The sequence below is a fragment of the Sus scrofa genome, chromosome 14, assembly GCF_054392235.1.
Source record: "Sus scrofa isolate SSC_HxYL_T2T_F1_AM1 chromosome 14, Sscrofa_HxYL_maternal_Yorkshire_Landrace_v2.0, whole genome shotgun sequence".
NCBI lineage: Eukaryota > Metazoa > Chordata > Mammalia > Artiodactyla > Suidae > Sus > Sus scrofa.
In genome coordinates this window covers 151339637-151357318 of record NC_139396.1, presented here as the reverse complement: position 1 = coordinate 151357318, position 17682 = coordinate 151339637, and the positions used below count along the sequence as shown (strand labels likewise).

General features: G+C 39.5%; 1 protein-coding gene across 1 annotated transcript in view; it reads left to right on the top strand.

Moving 5' to 3' along the window:
• CACUL1 (CDK2 associated cullin domain 1) overlaps positions 1-16874 on the top strand; it is a 66781-nt gene extending 49907 nt beyond the window's left edge. Inside the window, exons 7-9 of the mRNA XM_003483565.5 lie at positions 3365-3503; positions 11430-11473; positions 11904-16874. Coding sequence (XP_003483613.3) covers positions 3365-3503; positions 11430-11473; positions 11904-11944 — 224 coding nt within the window. The 3' untranslated portion in view covers positions 11945-16874. The remainder of the gene's footprint in view (positions 1-3364; positions 3504-11429; positions 11474-11903) is intronic.
• Positions 16875-17682: the final 808 nt, after the last annotated feature.

The following is a 17682-nucleotide window of genomic DNA, read 5'->3' as shown; positions in this document are numbered from 1 at the left end:
TTGTTTTACGTTGTTGGTCTCTTAATTGCAAGTGCATCTCCAGTGTCCTGCATTTGTACCCTCCTCTTCTCATGATTTCTGATTTTGATAGCATATTTGTGTGTGGATGATTTCCTCCCTTTACTGTATACCTGCCTGTACTGGTGAGCCTTGTCATTTGTGGTATTTTTGTTTCTGGTTGTGGCCTTTTCTTTTCTGCCTAGAGAAGTTCCTTTAGTTTTTGTTGCGAAGCTGGCTTAGTGTTGCTGAATTCTCTTAGCTTTTGCTTGTCTGTAAAGCTTTTGATTTCTCCTTCAAATCTGAATGAGAGCCTTGATGGGTAGAGTAATCTTGGTTGGAGGTTTTTTCCTTTCATCACGTTAAGTATATTGTGCCACTCCCTCTGGCCTGCAGAGATTCTGCTGAAAGATCTGCCATAACCTTATTGGGGTTCCCTTGTATGTTATTTGTTTCTTTTCCCTAGCTGCTTTCAAGATTTTCTCATCTTTAATTTTGGTCAGTTTGATTAATATGTGTCTCAGGTATTCCTCCTTGGGTTTATTTTATATGGTACTCGTTGTGCTTCCTAGATTTGAATGAGTTGTTCCTTTTCCATGTTAGGGAAGTTTTCAGCTTTTATCTCTAAATATTTTTTCTGTCCCTTTCTCTCTCCTCCTTCTGGCACCTCTGTAATACTGATATTTGCGTGTTTAACCTTGTCCCAGAGTTCTCTGAGACTCTCTTCATTTCTTTTCAATCATTTTTCTCTTTTTTGTTCCACATCAGTGATTCCCATTAGTCTGTAATTTCTTAGAATTTTGAATAGCATATTACAGAATGTGTTGAAAGTGGCTCATGAATTTTTTTTCAGTGCTGGGTTATGAATGATTGTTTTATTTTGGAAGATACCCAAGTGCAGTATGACAAATTTCTAAATTCTGCCTCCCAAGTGGGTAGTCTTATCAGCTCTGGCTTTTATCATAAATAACAAAATTGTAGAGTAAAACTAGTGACTAAGGGTCGAAAAACTTATAGGTACATGTTTATCTAAATGCTATTTTATCCAGGTTTGAGCACTTGTAATAGGTTTCATACTACTTGTGAGGAGAATTCTGTATTTGGAAATTGTCCTTTTGAAAAGGTGAATTTTATCATAGACTAACCTTCTGTTGCCCCAGTATTTTCTGAGATACTATTAAACGTATTTTGACATTTACTTGTCTTGCCAGTACCCATTGTGTTCCTGGTTTGTTAAAGCACTTTTATTCACCTGAAAGATTAAAGTTAAAATATTTTAAAAGTTGAATTTTAAATGTTAATCTTTCTTTCATTGTAGTACTTTGTTTTCTTTCTTTTTTCTTTTCATAGCTGCACATGCAGCATTTGGAAGTTCCTGGACTAGGAGTCAAATTGGAGCTGCACCTACTGGCCTGCACCACAACACCAGATCTGAGCCACATCTGTGACCTACACCACAGCTTGCAGCAACACCAGATACGTAACCCACTGAACAAGGCCAGGAATTGAACCCACATCCTCACAAAGACAATGTTGGGTCCTCAATCTGCTGAGCTGCAATAGGAAGTCCGTTTTGCAGTAGTTCTTGAGTGCTGATTTTTATATAATGGGTGCATCTGAATCATCCCTAAAAGTTTTAAATCGTAGATTCCTGGGCCCTAATCCTTGGAGATTCTGATAACAGTTACCATTTTATATGTGTTCCTCTTCAGTCTTTAGAAGCTTAGTCTAGGTGTACTTCCTGCCATCTCATCCTACCCTCCTTTAGTTAATGTACACATTTTTCTTTGTTTCTTCATCTTTATTGTAATGGTTCCCTAAAGTTCCATAAAAAGTCAAACTACTTTGACTCCTTGCCAGCTCTGATTGATGCTTGAGTGGTTCCCCAGGACACTGAATTGAGACTCTTTCTAAGGCCATATTTGAGCTGAGCTAGGAGAGACACTGTTGAGAACATTTTGACATGAGTTTGTATAAGGGGTGAGTGGATTGGTCTTAGTGGTCTTTACGTCCCCCCACCTTTTTTACCCTGTCTCTGTTATTGTTGGACATTTTTTTTTTTAACTTAGCAATGACCCAACATTGCATAGCATTAAATGCATTTTTTCTTCAGATTTAGAATTATTTATTTAGATTACAATTTTTAAAGTGAGCTTGCTGGATTAAATAGAGCATTGAAACATTTTATGGTTTTTGAAGTGTATCTAGACAAGATGTTTTCAAAAAGGGGAAATTTGAAAGGGCTGAATCAAAAGAATCCCAAAGGGCATACGGGTGGTCGTTATTATTTGTACTTAGTGTTCATTGAGTGGGGGGAAGAGTGTATGTTTGCTTTAGCTTGAGTTTTTCTGAATATTAACAAAGCTATTCTGTTTATTTTTTTCTTGTAAATTATTCATTCCTGTCTTTAACCCATTTATCAAGTCTTACTGATTTGTTAAAATGCTTTATAATAAAGATACTAATTCATCTTTGTCATGTCTGTTGCAAATTTTTTCCTTAGACTTCTCTTTGTCTTATTTTGATGGGTGAACATTTATTTTTCTATAGATTATTTGCTTGATCTTTTATCATTTTACTATTTTGATAACCATTTAATTCTCTTTTCTTTTGTTGTTATGTATGTTTAATTTGCTATAATTCAGGATGGGTCAAAGTAGGTTTATATTTTAAAAGTACTTACCAGTTCTCTCTCTCACCCTCTCCTCATTTTTGTGGTATTTCTTTTTTTATATGTCTGCTGATTACCACATGTACTTGTCTTAATTAATGTTTTAGAGAGCTAAGTACTTTCCACCAAACTTTTTCCCTCCATGTTCCCTCCCACTCAGAAATCTTTATTTCGCTCATGTTTTCTTCCATATTTAGCTCTAACAATTTTCATTAAATTTTGTGAAATCAGCAAAATGTAAAAATATTCACTTTCTGTAAATTCTATGTAGAAAGGAAATTTAACCTCTTTTATTGGGAGAGAGTGCACTAATTTTTTTCCCCATTTTAAGTTTGGTTTAGTATTTATTCTTATTCTTTTTGTTTGTTTTTGATCTTTTTAGGGCTGCACCTGCAGCATGTGGAGGTTCCCAGGCTGGAGGTCCAGTTGGAGCTGCAGCTGCCAGCCTACACCACAGCCACAGCAATGTGGGATCCAAGCTGCATCTGAAGTCTACACCACAGTGCATAGCAACGCCAGATCCCCAACCCACTGAGCGAGGCCAGGGATTGAACCTGCCCTCATTGATACCAGTTGGGTTCGCTAACCGCTGAGCCACAATGGGAACTCCTGTTCTTATTTTTTGAGAAAAAACTTTTCTATTTAACTTAATTTGCCTATATGGTTTACTTAATGAATCTTTTCCTTCCCTCACAGAGTGGGTTCAGATGGCTCCGACTCTATTTTCTAAATTTATTCCAAACATTCTCCCCCGGGCGGTGGAATCTGAACTTTCTGAATATGCTGCTCAAGATCAGAAACTTCAAAGAGAACTTATACAGAATGGTTTTACAAGGCAAGTTTTCTTTTCCTTTGGTGACAAAATATGTCCATTTCCTTAGGTCAGTTTGGCTTGGCTGGGGAGGGATGCTGGGGTTCCTAGAATGGCAGATGCTGTCCAAGAGTCAAGGCTGTGCTTCTGGGAGAGCGGTGTGTGGAAATGTTGGAGCTGGACCTTGATTTTATGGAAGTTGCCCTTTGCTTCGGTGGATTTTGAAGACAGGGCTTTTCTGTGGGTGGGCAGTTGGGCTGGTCATCTCTAGGAGCTCTTCCAGATTGTTCTGCACATTTGTAAACCTTGTAGAAATGCCATGACCAGTTTTAATGTACTTTTATGACTAAACTAGCAAATGACTCGTCTTTTGACTAACTGGTAAAGAGGGTTTAAATTCTGTTGTTCATATTTTCACTTTTCTCCTAAATTCTAGTTGTTTCTTCTTTAAAAAGTAGAATATCACTTACATATGTTCACAAAATTTGCCTCTTTTGGTTTTGATAGAAACACTGCTAATTTTTCTAAAATTTGAATTCAGTATCATTGGCTTTCTCCTGGAAAATCTCTCAAAGTGCATATTTTCAACTGTGTATGATAAAACAGCCTTTATGTCACCAGATCATGAAGATACAGTAGTACTTTATATTTTCATAATCCTTACCCTCTTCTTAGCACTTCATGTATCTTCTTTTACTTGAATCCCTCACATTAAAGGAAGAAAGTAGTGGAGAGGAAAACCCCTGAGTTCCTCATAGAGGCACAGTTGTGAGTTGGCTCCTGGCTAGGGCAGGGGATGGAGACTCTTCTCTAGGTTCTGAGGTCAAGCTCTGTCTCATAGTACCAGTCTTGATACAAGGTCACTTTTTCTAAGTTTCTAGTTTCAGCACAGGTTAGGACAGAAGGCAGATAATTTGTTCTTTATTGACCCACAGATTGGCGTTTATCCCCTTTTTGTCCTGGTGACATCTGTATTCATGTGGTACAGGGGCACTGAATAATGCACTGGTCATTACCCCCTCGGTGGCAGCTCACACTAGAAAAGCTCCGTGAGCCATCATGGGGAAGCTGTGTAGACAGGCCTGGTAACCCTTCCTTTCCTGTGGCAAGCTAGAGGAAGAAAAGGCCAGTGGGAGATTCTAGATAGAATCCAGCCAGTTCTTCTCCCTGACACCCAATGATCAAGTGTTTCTTGACATCAGTCGTAATAGTTCTAACTGGTGTTATTTTCATACACAGAATGAGGCCATTTAATGCCATAGTAGTTTTACTTACTCCTTTTTGAAAAGCTGATGTATATTTATATGGTTTTTAAAAAATGATACAAAAATACACACTGAAAAGTCTTATTCTCACCTGTCTCCATCTGCTCTCAGCCATTAGGTAAGCATTTTTAGTAGTTTCTTTTTAAACAATTTTTTAAAAATTGAAGTTGAGGAGTTCCCGTCATGGCGCAGTGGTTAACGAATCCGACTAGGAACCATGAGGTTGTGGGTTCGGTCCCTGCCCTTGCTCAGTGGGTTAACGATCCGGCGTTGCCATGAGCTGTGGTGTAGGTTGCAGACGCGGCTCGGATCCTGCGTTGCTGTGGCTCTGGCGTAGGCTGGCGGCCACAGCTCCGATTAGACCCCTAGCCTGGGAGCCTCCATATGCCGCAGGAGTGGCCCAAGAAATAGCAAAAAGACAAAAAAAAAAAAAAAAAAATGAAGTTGAGTTGATTTACAATGTCGTGTTAATTTCTGCTGTGCAGCAAAGTTACTCACTTTTTACACACACGCACATGCACACACACATCTTTTTCATATTCTTTTCCATTATGGTTTATCACAGGGTATTGAGTTGTAGTTCCATGTGCTGTGCAGTAGGACCCTGTTGTTTATGTAATAGTTTGCATCTGCTAATCCCAAACCCCAGTCCTTCCCTCCCTCACCCCTTTTTCCCCTTAGCAACCACAAGTCTGTTTTCTTTATCTGTGAGACTTTCTGTTTTGTAGACACATTCATTTGTGTTGTATTTTAGAGTCTACGTATAACTGATATCATATGGTATTTGTCTTTCTCTTTCTAACTTCACATAGTATGATAATCTCAGGGTCCATCCATGTTGCTGCAAATGGCATTATTTCAGTCTTTTTTATGGCTGAGTAATATTCCATTGTGTATATGTACCACATCTTCTTTATCCATTTATCCATTCATCTGGTGATGGACATTTAGGTTGTTCTCATGTCTTGGCTATTGTGAATAATGCTGCTATGAACATAGAGGTGCATTTATCTTTTTGAATTACAGTTTTGTCAACATGTATACCCAGGAGTGGGATTGCTGGATCATATGGTAGTACTATTTTTAGTTTTCTGAGGATCCTCCATAACATTTTCTATAGTGGTTGCACCACTTTACATTCCCACCAACAGTATAGGAGGGTTCCTTTTTTTCCACACCTGCTGCAGCATTTGTTATTTGTAGACTTTTTAGATGGCCATTCTGACCTGTGTGAGGTGATGTACCTCATTGTAGTTTTGATTTGCATTTCTCTAGTATTTATTAGTTTCTTATGATTCCCTGCAGTGCTTATACAGATATAAGCAAAGACAGTGTATGTTCTTATTTTTATTCCTTTCCTGCACATTCTGTTGTGTAGATATACTGTAACTTCTTTAACCAGTCCTCTGTAGATGGCAACCTGAATTGAATTATTTCCAGTCTTCTGCTGTTACAGAGAATGCTGCATGCATAATTTTGTACCTGTTGTCAGTATGTTTGGAGAGTTAATTCCCTTAAGTTAGATTGCTAGGTTAAGAGTAAATGTAGTGATAATTTTGATTAATATTGCCAAATTATTCTCCATAGGGAATTGTGCCATTTTGTATATCAACTGGCAAAGCTTAAAAGTGCCTTTCTTTGTAGCCTTGCCTATGGAGTATGTTTGTTCCACTTTTGTCAGTCTGGCAGGTGAAAAAGAACTACTCAGAGTTGGTTTCATTTGTGTTCTTCTCCCTTTCTCTCTCTCTCTCTATATCTTTTTTTTTTTTTTTTTATGGCCACACCTGTGGCATATGGAAATTTCCAGGCCAGGGATTGAATCCAAGTTGCAGCAACACTGAATCTTTTAACCCACCTCACCAGGCTGGGCATTGAACCCTCATCTGCACAGCAACCTGAGCTGCTTCAGTTGGATTCTTAACCTGTGCCGCAGTGGGAACTCCTAATTTGTGTTTCTCTTACTGTCAGTGAGGCTGAGCATGTTTTTGTATGTTTGTATTTCTTACCCTGTAAATTGCCTGTTTTTGGTGGTTTTTTGGCTCATTTTTCTATTTGATTCTTAGTCTTTTTTTCATTTCTAGGAGCTCTTTCTGTAGTGAAGAGATTGTTTGCCCAAGATGAGACAGTTTTGTCTTGACTTTCCTTATGGTGGCCTTTCTGTTTTATTTTAGGTCATGCAAAAGTTTTTTATTTTACGTAGCTAACTTTATCAGTTTTTTTTTTTTTTATGGCTTATGCATTTTGCATTATAGTTAAAAGTTTTTCCTTAAATGTTTTTAAGTAGATGCAGAATGAAGTGAGTAATACCTTTTATGTGTTTTTCCTAGGCTCACCATAATTTTGGAGTCGTTTATGCTTTTATTCATGTTTTATTTGAGTATTTTAATTTTAGAGATGAGCTTATTGATGCCTTTAACAAGTAAACAGCCTTCTTTATTTCTGTGAATCAGTGTAGGGAGAGCTCTTATAGATTTCTCTCTCAACAGCCTGAATTCACCTTCCAGCACAGTGTGTAGAACTCTTTAAGCACGACTGGAGATCTTTTCCTAATCTGATTTTGGAACTGGAATAAGAGAACAGGATGCAGACTCTTTGGTGTGGTGGCTCTTATGGAAAACTTCCTTGAGCTGAGATGAGGCACTGACTCCGTAAATTGTCTCATGTAACATTGCCTTTGAACATGAAGGACTAACTAGGCGCTATTCTGCTAAGGCCAAGTCAGTCATATTCAGGGAAATGCAGTGGATTTTCCGTGTTAAGGGAATTTTTGTTTCTCTTAGTAGAATTCTTTCATATGGAATTTATTGAATTTTTAAAAATTATTTTATTTCAAAATGGGATGGATTTTTTTTTTTTTTTTTTTTTTTTTTTTGCTTTTTAGGGCCTCACCCATGTCATATGGAGATTCACAGGCTAGGGGTGGGATTGGAGCTATGGCCAGAGCAATGCCAGATCCAAGCCGTGTCTGTGACCTGCACAATAGCTCACAGCAACGCCGGATCCTTAATCCACTGAGCGAGGCCAGGGATTGAACCCACAACCATATGGTTCCTATTTAGATTTGTTTCCACTGCACCACAACGGAAATTCCTCATATGGAATTTAAATGATGGTCTTCCAAAAGGTGATAGAGTGAAAACGTTTTATTTTACAAACTGAATTGGGCCAATTTACTATGCATTTACTGTGAGGATTAAAGTCTGCCTCATGACTTATTCTGGCAGGTGCTTTGTGCAGAGTAGGCACTGCTTTAATTGACATTCTGGACTCTCCATCTCACTCTTGGGCTGGATCAGCAGGAGGATCAGAAAGGTGTGCAGACACCATACACTTAGCAGCTGAGGGAAGGTCTGCCTGTGCTTCCAGCTCTTGTGTGTGGACCTTCTCTGTTCTGCCTTGCCAAACCGGATGCTGCCTTTGCTCATTATTTTTTTTGGAAGAGATGGAAATGATGTCCACTGATGCAAAAATATGGTATAAACTACCTAACAAAAATTCTGTTACTGGCTCTCCTGAGATGAGCAGTCAGTTCATGGTTTGTGTCTAGCCAGTCACGTAATTCCTGTTCAGCTTTGCAAGCTATTTTTTCATTTAGAGCTGTGTTCCATTTACATGATGGAGGGAGTCCTGAATAAGTAGCACACACAGAATGTACTGGGGATGGCACAGAGAAAGTCTTTGGAGTGTTTTGAAATGCTATGTGAATGTAGCGAAATAGATCCTCTTTTGCAGTTAGTGGACAGATTCTCATTTCAGCTGGAGTTTATGTGAAACATCTTTAGGTGCATGGAAATACAGTGTGGACTTACTTCAAAGCTGGAAGTAGCATACAAGCTGAGAACAACGTTTTCTTTTTATGTGTTACCTGCATAATTGAATTGATTATGGGGGGGCAGGCTGGTGTCCGTTCTTGTCAAAGATAACATCATGGAGGATGGGCTCATTTGGGAACTCCTAACACGCAGGCCTTGAGATGGACCGTCCTCATTGAAACCAGTCTGAGGGCCTCTTCGAAGCAGGCACTAAATAGCTTTTAAAGAGCAAGTGAACTGTTTTTGCTAAGTGATTGTTACCTGGATTTCTGGACCAAAATAGAACCTTGTTATTTTTGCATGTTCTTTTTTTTTTTTTTTTTTTTTAAATTGGGGAATGGCAATGAAGGCTGTCTATAGAGGCTGATATAATATCTTCTAGATATAAGATCCATCCTCTTGCTTCCTTTTTAATCAGCATGAACATACTCGTTTCATTAACATTTGGGGAATGCTCCTGTGATGATACTAGTCTAAGATCCTCACTGGCTTTGGCTAGACACTGTGCTAACAGTGGAGTGTTTACAAAGTGGCCTTCGGGCGATCTGTGTAGAGCTCTTTAGGCTGCCTAAAGCCAGCTCTCACTAAATGTTCTGTATGTTTTTCTCTAAATGCTCAGCCTAGAGAAAACCCTTCAGAGGCCATTTGGTGTGTTCTCTTCCTGCCAGCCATTAGGCCTCCTTACCCAGCCCAGCAAGAGGCTTCCGTCCTGGTCTTGAGCATAACCAGAGAAGGAGAGTGGGAAACTTTGGTTAATCTAGAAAATAAAGCAAAAGCGTGAAACAATTACTCGAGCTTGTATTTTTAATCCATCTGTAGAAGCTATTTATAAATTATTCACTAATTTGTTAATTCAGCAAATATTTAGTATTTTCTACTATGTGCTAGACATTGCTATAGGTACTGGGTGAACAAAGAGAGGCAGAGTTCCTCTTTCTCTGGAGCTTATGCTCTGCTGTTGGGAGATAATAACAAGCGTATAAACAGATTCTTTCAAAATAATAATAAATGCTAGGAAGGAAATGAAACAGAGTGTGAGATCGAGGGTGTGTGACCAGGGCATGTGAGGGGCTGTTCCAGCTAGCTGGGTGCTGCAATGCCTCTGGGGGGCAAATTCCTCCTCTCTGGTACCCAGACAGCCCTGTGGTTGACTCCGGGGAAGAGGGTTGCAGGCAGAGAAAATAGTAAGTGCAGAAGTGCTGACTTGTCCAAGGGACAGAAAGCCCAGAGTAGCTTAAGAATAGTGAGCAGAGGCAGAAAATGAGCGTGGAGGGCTAGGCAGAGGCCATATCTCACAGGGCTGGGAAAATGAATTTGAATTGATTTTTTTTTAACTGTAATGGAAAGCCACTGAAAGGGCTTTAATCAGAGGCGTGAAATAATCTTATTTATGCTTTTACATAAGATTGCTCTGGTTCTTGACTGCACTAATAAGAAGACTCTTAACAGTGGTGCCGGGGAGAGATGATAATGGCTTGGATTGGGATTGTAGCCGTGGAGTTGAGAAGTGGATGATTCTGGATAATGTGTGGGGACACAATGCCCCAAAGTGAAGGAAAGAGAGAACTCAAGGATGAGCTAGGATTGTGGCTCATTGAGTGATTGGGTGGATGGCAGTACAACTTACTGAGGAGGATTGAGGAAGTTGTGAGGTGGAGGGCGTTCTGGCCGTGGTAAATTTGCAGTATTTTGACGTCTTCCAAGTGGCTTACTAACTGAAGTGTGTAGGGAGGAAAAATCGGAGCTGGAGATAGAAATCTGGGAGCCACTGGCATATGGAAAGTATTTCAAGTCATAGGACTGGTATGACCACTGTCCTAGACTAGGGAGAACATGATATACATGGAACAGAAAAAGTGACCCAGGACAGAAGGTTGGGCAGAGCTAGAAGTGTTTCAGGAAGGGAGAGCTCAACTGTGTAAATGCTGCTAAGAGACCCAGGAAGAAAAAGCTAGTCGTTTTAGTCATTTGTATGGATTATTGTCTGAAAAAGTGGAGAAACAAAAATAGGATGTAATTACAGGTAGCATTGGACTTAATCAGACCTCTATTTTCTTATCTCTAAAGTGTAACTAGAATGTCTATGGGTGTTTGAAGAAGAACCAGTTACCATCTGTAAAAGTTCACGTTCTTTCATGTGCATTAAGATTCTGAGATTTTTCTTTTTTTTTCTTTTTCTTTTTTTAACCTTTCAGGGCTGCACCCACGGCATATGGAGGTTCCCAGGCTAGGGGTCAAATTGGAGCTGTAGCAGCTGGCCTACACCACAGCCACAGCAACGCAGAATCTGAGCCAAGTCTGCCTGCGACCTACACCACAGCCCATGGCAATGCTGGATCCTTAACCCACTGAGCGAGGCCAGGGATCAAACCCGCAACCTCATGGCTCCTAATCGGATTTGTTTCCATTGTGCCATGACGGGAACTCCAAGGTTCTGAGATTTTTCAAAAGCTTTAAAAAACAGTTTTGGCCCCATAAGCTTTTAGGGGAAGAGTTTGAATTATTCTGTTTCTTATTAGAAATTTGCTCTGTTATATGCAGGTCACCAGAGATGGTGATAGTGGAGCCCAGATTTATCATCAAAGACATTTTAATCTGAACCAGTTTCTAGACCCCTAAGTAAACCATCTTTATCAATAATCCTGCCTTCATTTAATAGCTTTTTATATGTAAAATATAGCACCTTTTAGGTAAGAATATTCAGGTTATAAGTGACTCAACTCTGGTTTAAGTTTAGTGTTTGTTTTAAAATAGGTTGTTAGACTTGAAATATTCCCTCTACTTCCATTATCAGTTATACCAATTCATTGCTCCTGCTTTGGTGTGTGAAGATGTCAGTCAGCTCTGTTGACTCCCTCTTTTCCTGTCCCCAGAGGTGACCAGTCCCGGAAGAGAGCTGGGGATGAGCTGGCTTATAGTAAGTAATGATGCTCCTTACCATCTTTGGTGGGTCTGGGATGTAAAGCAGCCACTGGCTTTCATGGTGTCCACAGGGTTCTTGACGGTGGTCTCCTAGGGGACTGGGTGTGGTCAAGGTCCGACTGCTCTGCAAGCTGTGGCAGCTTGGAAAGTCCAGTTGGTGGTGGTAGTTCTCAGGCAGCTGACAAGAGGCTGCCCGTTCTTCAGTCTCCACTAGAAGGCGATAAGGATCCAGACTCGATTCCTGATGCTCCGGTCCCCTTTCACGTCATTCAAAACCACATGGTTTTGTGATTTTTTTTTTTTTTTTTTTTTCCTTGATCTCCTTTTGGCTTGGGAGAGGGGTGAGAAATATGTGTTCACCAAACAGATTCCTACGGTTATCAAATGCTCTTGATACTTTTTCCTCTTCTGATGTTTTTTCTCAGACAGCTCGTCAGCATGTGCAAGTTCCAGAGGGTACAGATAGTGAATGTATTGAATGTGCTCTGCTTTTGGAAACGAGGACACACTGGAGCTGCAGAGACTGTACTCAGAGCACAGCGAGGTCCTGCAGACACTCAGGAGCTCCGTCACAAAGCTGTTCTTGGAAGAGGATGTTGGACTTCTTACATTGGTTTGTAATTAAAAAAAAAAAACCTAACAAACAAAAACAAAACAAAAAAATTGTTGCTGCTAGACTTGGGGATGATTTTGAAATGGGACAATCTTCTAATGAGTTTATATACAGATTCCGTGAGGAACAAGCGGCATGAAGAGTGACCATTGCTAAGTGAGATCCGGCAGCCAAAATCAGCAGCTTCCTCCAAAAATATAAGAGCAGAAGAATCTTTGTTTGTTTGTTTGTTTTTACAGCACTTGTTTTGTTCATTTGTGGACTTGGCACTTTGGCATATTGGTTTCATACATCAAGATATCTTTTGCTTTAAAATCAAGCAGATCATTTCAGCATAGTATTTTTCACCCATAACCAAAACAAACCCCTTTAGAAGAGATGGTTTTTGTTCAGCATCAGAAGGTCTTGTTAGAGGAAAATGCCAACCCTGCTTTTGATATAACTTGTCTCCCCCCACCCCTGTCAGTTCACAACTCTTTTCTACTCTGTGCCTTGAGCTTTGTGCACTTTGCAGCTCTGTGACCATGTTGTCAAACTCACAAATGCTTCCCGAAAAAGCTTACAGTTTCCCAGACCAACCCACTAAGGTGTCGGGTGTGACTTCATAGCCGGATACTGAATACGTGGGAAAATAGAACCGTATTGCACGTGGGTCAGATTTCCTCCTGCCTCACTGTGGCATATTCTTGTTAATGTTGGGGACCAACTCGTAGAGGACATTTCCATTCCCTCTGTCACCTAACATGATCTCAACAGCTGCTGTAGTGTTGGCATCATGCTAGTTTATGGCTGGGTGGTACTTTAGCACTAAAGCTCCTTTTTTTTTTTTTTTTTTTTTAATATTGTTGTGAATTACCCAAATGGTAAAAGCTGGTTCCTGTGATGCTCTAGGAAGCAGATACGGTTATTAAATCTGAATATAATCAATGGTGTGGGATTCCTGATCCTTTTCCTTTTAAATGGGTAAGTACTTAAAAAAAGTCTGCAGTCTGCATTTTTTAAAACATTATATTTGAGTATAAGAAGAAGTAGCACTGCTGTTTTTAAGGATCTCTTCTGGCTCTGGCAAAGCTATATTTTCTGTTTTCATATACCCACAGTGCTATTTAGCTTCTTATAAAAGACTCTAAAACTTACTCTAAGTTGATTTTGAAAGGCAAATAAAAATAGATGTGGTAAGGGAAAAACATTTTTTTCTTCTCAGTTTTGCTTAAATCCCAATTAAGCATACGCTTGACTCTCTTTGGCTGTGTCCGCACCAATATTTACCTCTTCGAAGAACAAGGGGCAGAAAAATGAAGACAGACATATCAGGGATGTTATCACACTTCCAATTTGCTAGGTTTTCATAGAGCTGCCTCTCCTGGTTCACTGTCCTTCCTGGGGAAGCAGGCTGCATAGGAGAGTTAGAAGTGTGGTTAAGGAGCAGCTGTGTCATCCAATAGTTGTCCTCTGTTTGTAAGATTATCATTCGCAGAAATACAAGTAACGGTTGTCAGGTTTATTTTTTTAAGTGCTTATCAACCAGGGTTGGTGGATTTTGAAGAGGACTTTGAATTGGGCTCGTTTAACTTTGTGATGAGCGTCTTGGATTGTGTTGATAAACACTGAATTACTGTGAGAATTTATACAGGCTCTCACTGTGCCCTGTACAGTTTGATTTGCCACACCAGTAACATTCTAATATCAAGGAAGAATTCCATTTTATCATGAAGTTCAGATTTTACTTTACTCAGTGGAATGCTTTCTGCAGGCTTATAAATAACACCTGCAACTGAACTCTCTCTTGAGCAGTTTTAATAATACTTCTGAAAGGAATAAAATTGGAATGTTTCTTTAAATCTGGATGAATTCTTCAGTATCCTAATAATGTAGCCAAATGCTTTTTCTGGGAAGAGGTATGCTTCTTTGGCCAGCAACAGAACTTTCCCTGTAAAAGCGTTGTATTATGATGTGAATTGGCATTAAAATCTTTGGATACTTTTTGCATTATTAAGTTAATGGAGAAATATTTTATATTGTCTTTTTATTATTATGTACGTGATAACAAAAAGTGGACAGAGTAAAGTTTGTGGGATTTAGTTTCTCTGTCAGTTTTTGCACAGTGGCTGCAGCTCACCCTGGGTGAGGACTCTGTGGTGCAAAGCACTGTAGAAAGAAGACACACTTTCTCCCAGTGCATGTGACCGGGTCACTACTCATCTTGGCCCCATGAGGTACATTGCAGTATGAAGAACCTACTCTTCAAGTCGATACTGACCTTGCTTATTTAATTGGGATGCTAAACAAAATTCCTAGTTTGCAACATGAGAGGAAATAAGATTTGCTTCCATTTTGTATTGACTAAGCACGGTTCACCTGAAAGTATTTTCTTTTCGTGTTTACTTGTGTTCTTCTTGCCAGTACAGTGTAAAGTTTCTCCACCTCAGTTAAACTCTGGCTCTTTGTGGGGCCCCCAAAATGTTGGAGACAGAAAGTTGTAAAGCAGGTTGATTGTCCCGTGAATCCACACATGCAGTTGGTTTGGCCGAACTGACCAGTGTGTGGATGTGCAGCCTCAAACGAGACCCTCCAGAGAAAGCCAGTTCACTTGTCGTGGGTTGATGACGTGTCAACATCAGTAGATGGTGGTTGTTTTGAGAGGTGGGGCTTATTTTTAAGGTTGGCCTTAAGCTTCGGTTAACAGTGTCATCTCATGTCCTCTCTTGTCACAGCTGCACCTTAACCTGCTTTGTTTTCTGTGGACCTGGTGTTGTGCCTCTTAACCTGCTAGTTTTTAGCTAGAGTTAGCAGAAACACAAACCTGGATGCATGAGTTGTGCATTATTAAATTTTGTGGAAAAGCTGTTTTTTTTCTGACCCTTTTACAAAGTTTGAGGCATTTCCCCTCCCTTCCTTTGGGGATGGGATGCAAGCCGATTTGTGAGTGTGATTGTGGAGAGTGGATGCCCGTGGTCGTTAACACTGCAGGTGCATCTCCGGCGCTACAGCCCTATGAAGCTGTCACTCCCCTCGCTGTACGCCATGCTTTCTGTCAGGTTGCAAATTTGCACACGTAAAGAATTCCTCAGGAAGAGTTTGCACATACATCACCTCGCAATATTCTGTACTGATGGAACGAGGGATTTGAAAGTGTTTTAGCACAAAAAGAGAACTTCAGTGATGGTCTGTGCACATGTGCTAGCGAAGATATTGGTGATCTCGCAAACACGATTGGTTTCTGGAGTTAAAAAGTTAGTAGGAGTATCGTAGAAGGTTTAATCTCCCAGGGTAACCCTTAATTAAACAAGGGTGTTTAATCTCCCAGGGTAACCCTTCCAGACTTTGTCATCTTCTCTTTGAGACTGGCTCTGTTTTCTTCTGTTTTTTCCTGTTGTATTGCAGTTCATTATTTCCATGATTATTTATGCAAGAGACATTGCCCTCGAGCTAGTATTCAGTTGTCTAATAAGCAGCTATTATTAGATAATTGAACATTATTTTATGAATATACACTAATTTAAGATATTAAAAACCTTTACAATTAAAAAGCAAAACAGAACCCTTATGTTAGTTATCCAGTTATTGTTTGGATGTTTTTTAAATGGTGTCTCATTGAGCTTCAGAGTATTATGTTTACTTTAATCCAGGTTTAGGGCTCTTAAGGGGACTTTAATATTTAAGATCAGAATATGAATCCCTTGACTGACCCCTAGAAGAGGTTTATAAGGCCCTTTTTGTTTGTGTCGACTGTTTTCAATAAGATTGCATAAGATGAAGTTCATGTTTATCAGAAGTTAGAGTAGAGGCCACAGGAGTTCATGGAGAAATGGCTTTCCTATTACTTTCATTACTTTGTTGAAATTTGCCCCAGTTTCTGGCCACCAGGTTATTTGAAAGGACCCTTGTTCTTTTTAAGGGAAATGCCTCCTCTTCTGTCCCCACTGTTTACTAAGTAAGTCATTGATACTTTCTCATCTCCACCGGCCGAAACCCTATTTTAAGCCTCTTTTCAGAGCCAAGTGGCACACGTACATGTACCGTTTCTGCTTATGTTGGTGGAGTGGCTGTGGGAGATCTTTTAAAAATGCTAATCAGAGGTACATCCTTAAAGGACCCTAATATGTATTGTACCCCTGCTGACTGGAAATTATCTTTTTTCTGGTTGGACTGCATTGTTTAGAGAAATGTTAATGGCTTACAATTCTGGGAAATTTATAGCATGGCTCTGGAGTGAATTCTGCGGTTTGAAAAAAATAAATATTTTGTATTGATTCTCACATGTCATTTCAATGTCGTGACTGTACTAAATGCAATAAGACTGTGGATATTCTCTTAGAAGGGTATGTTTTGTTAAACAGAAAGCAATTTAATTGCCCTCATTAGTCCAGTTTGTCAGTATTACAGCCATGCAATTCAGGAGAAACTATTCAAATAGAATGTTGTGGGGAACTTGGGCTGGAGACAGGAACGCTTATCAGTAAATGGGAGGTCAAATGCAGACAAGAGGCTTTTGCCACCCACCAGTGTAGCCCAAGCAAGGATGAAGCAATGAAGTCTGGTCTGTGGTGGTGCTTGTTTGCGGGAAGCATGGTGGAGCTTAGAACAGGGTGTTCTGTATGTCAACTCTTTGATTAATCCAAGAAAAACAAATGGTGGATAAAACTGTTGTTGACTGGGGCTTCAAAGCCACTTGACTTTGGCTCTGACCTTTAAATGGATTTTGAATCACTCCTTCTGTATTAGGGTGTATACCATCACTCTAAAACATTGTGGTTAATGAAATAAATCTTGTACAGATGTTCTTGGCCTTGTTATGTTGATACCTGGTGTACTGGAACTTTATTATAATACTGAACATAGGGTTTTTCCTACAGTACATTCATGCCTCCTAAATAGTTAACCACACTTGATGTCCTGCCACGGTCAGTTTGCCCACAGGGCGAGTGTGCGTCTTAACCTCTGTACCAGTGATTAACAAAACTCTGTGTGTGTGTGTGTGTGTGTGTGTGTGTGTGTGTACTGTATATATGTAGGTACATATTCTATATATGTGTATAGTATATATACACGTGTGTGTGTACAACATATATGTAGGTACATATTCTATATATATGTATAGTATATATGCATATATGTGTGTGTATATTTTTTTTTCTTTTTTTAAACACTGGTGTATTGTGGACCTTTAATCAAAACTTTCTGACTTGGGTTTTTTTGCATTGATTATATTGTGCTTTTTAAAAATAACCCTATGTGTTTTCTTGATTACATCCCCTAGATTTTTTGTAGTCTTACTTTACAGTTTTAGTTTTTCTTGCTTTCTCTTTGCAAGCATTCTCAAAATGCCCGTTCTTATCCTTGTCTTTTTTGTAGCCTGAGCTGTGTTGTAGTGTTACCTCCTTTTTGATTACCATACACAGTAAGATTCAGCGACTTTTTCTTTGCTTTTTCTCTGCATTTAAATCACCTGATATTTTCCTTCAGCTTTTTTCCCCAGCCAAGTAGAGAGCTATTTAAATTCTCCTCCTTCTCTTAGCAATTAAAAAAAATTTTTTTTTCTACTAGAGTCAGTTCTTTATGTGTGTTTAATTTATTTTCGCTGTTGGCCT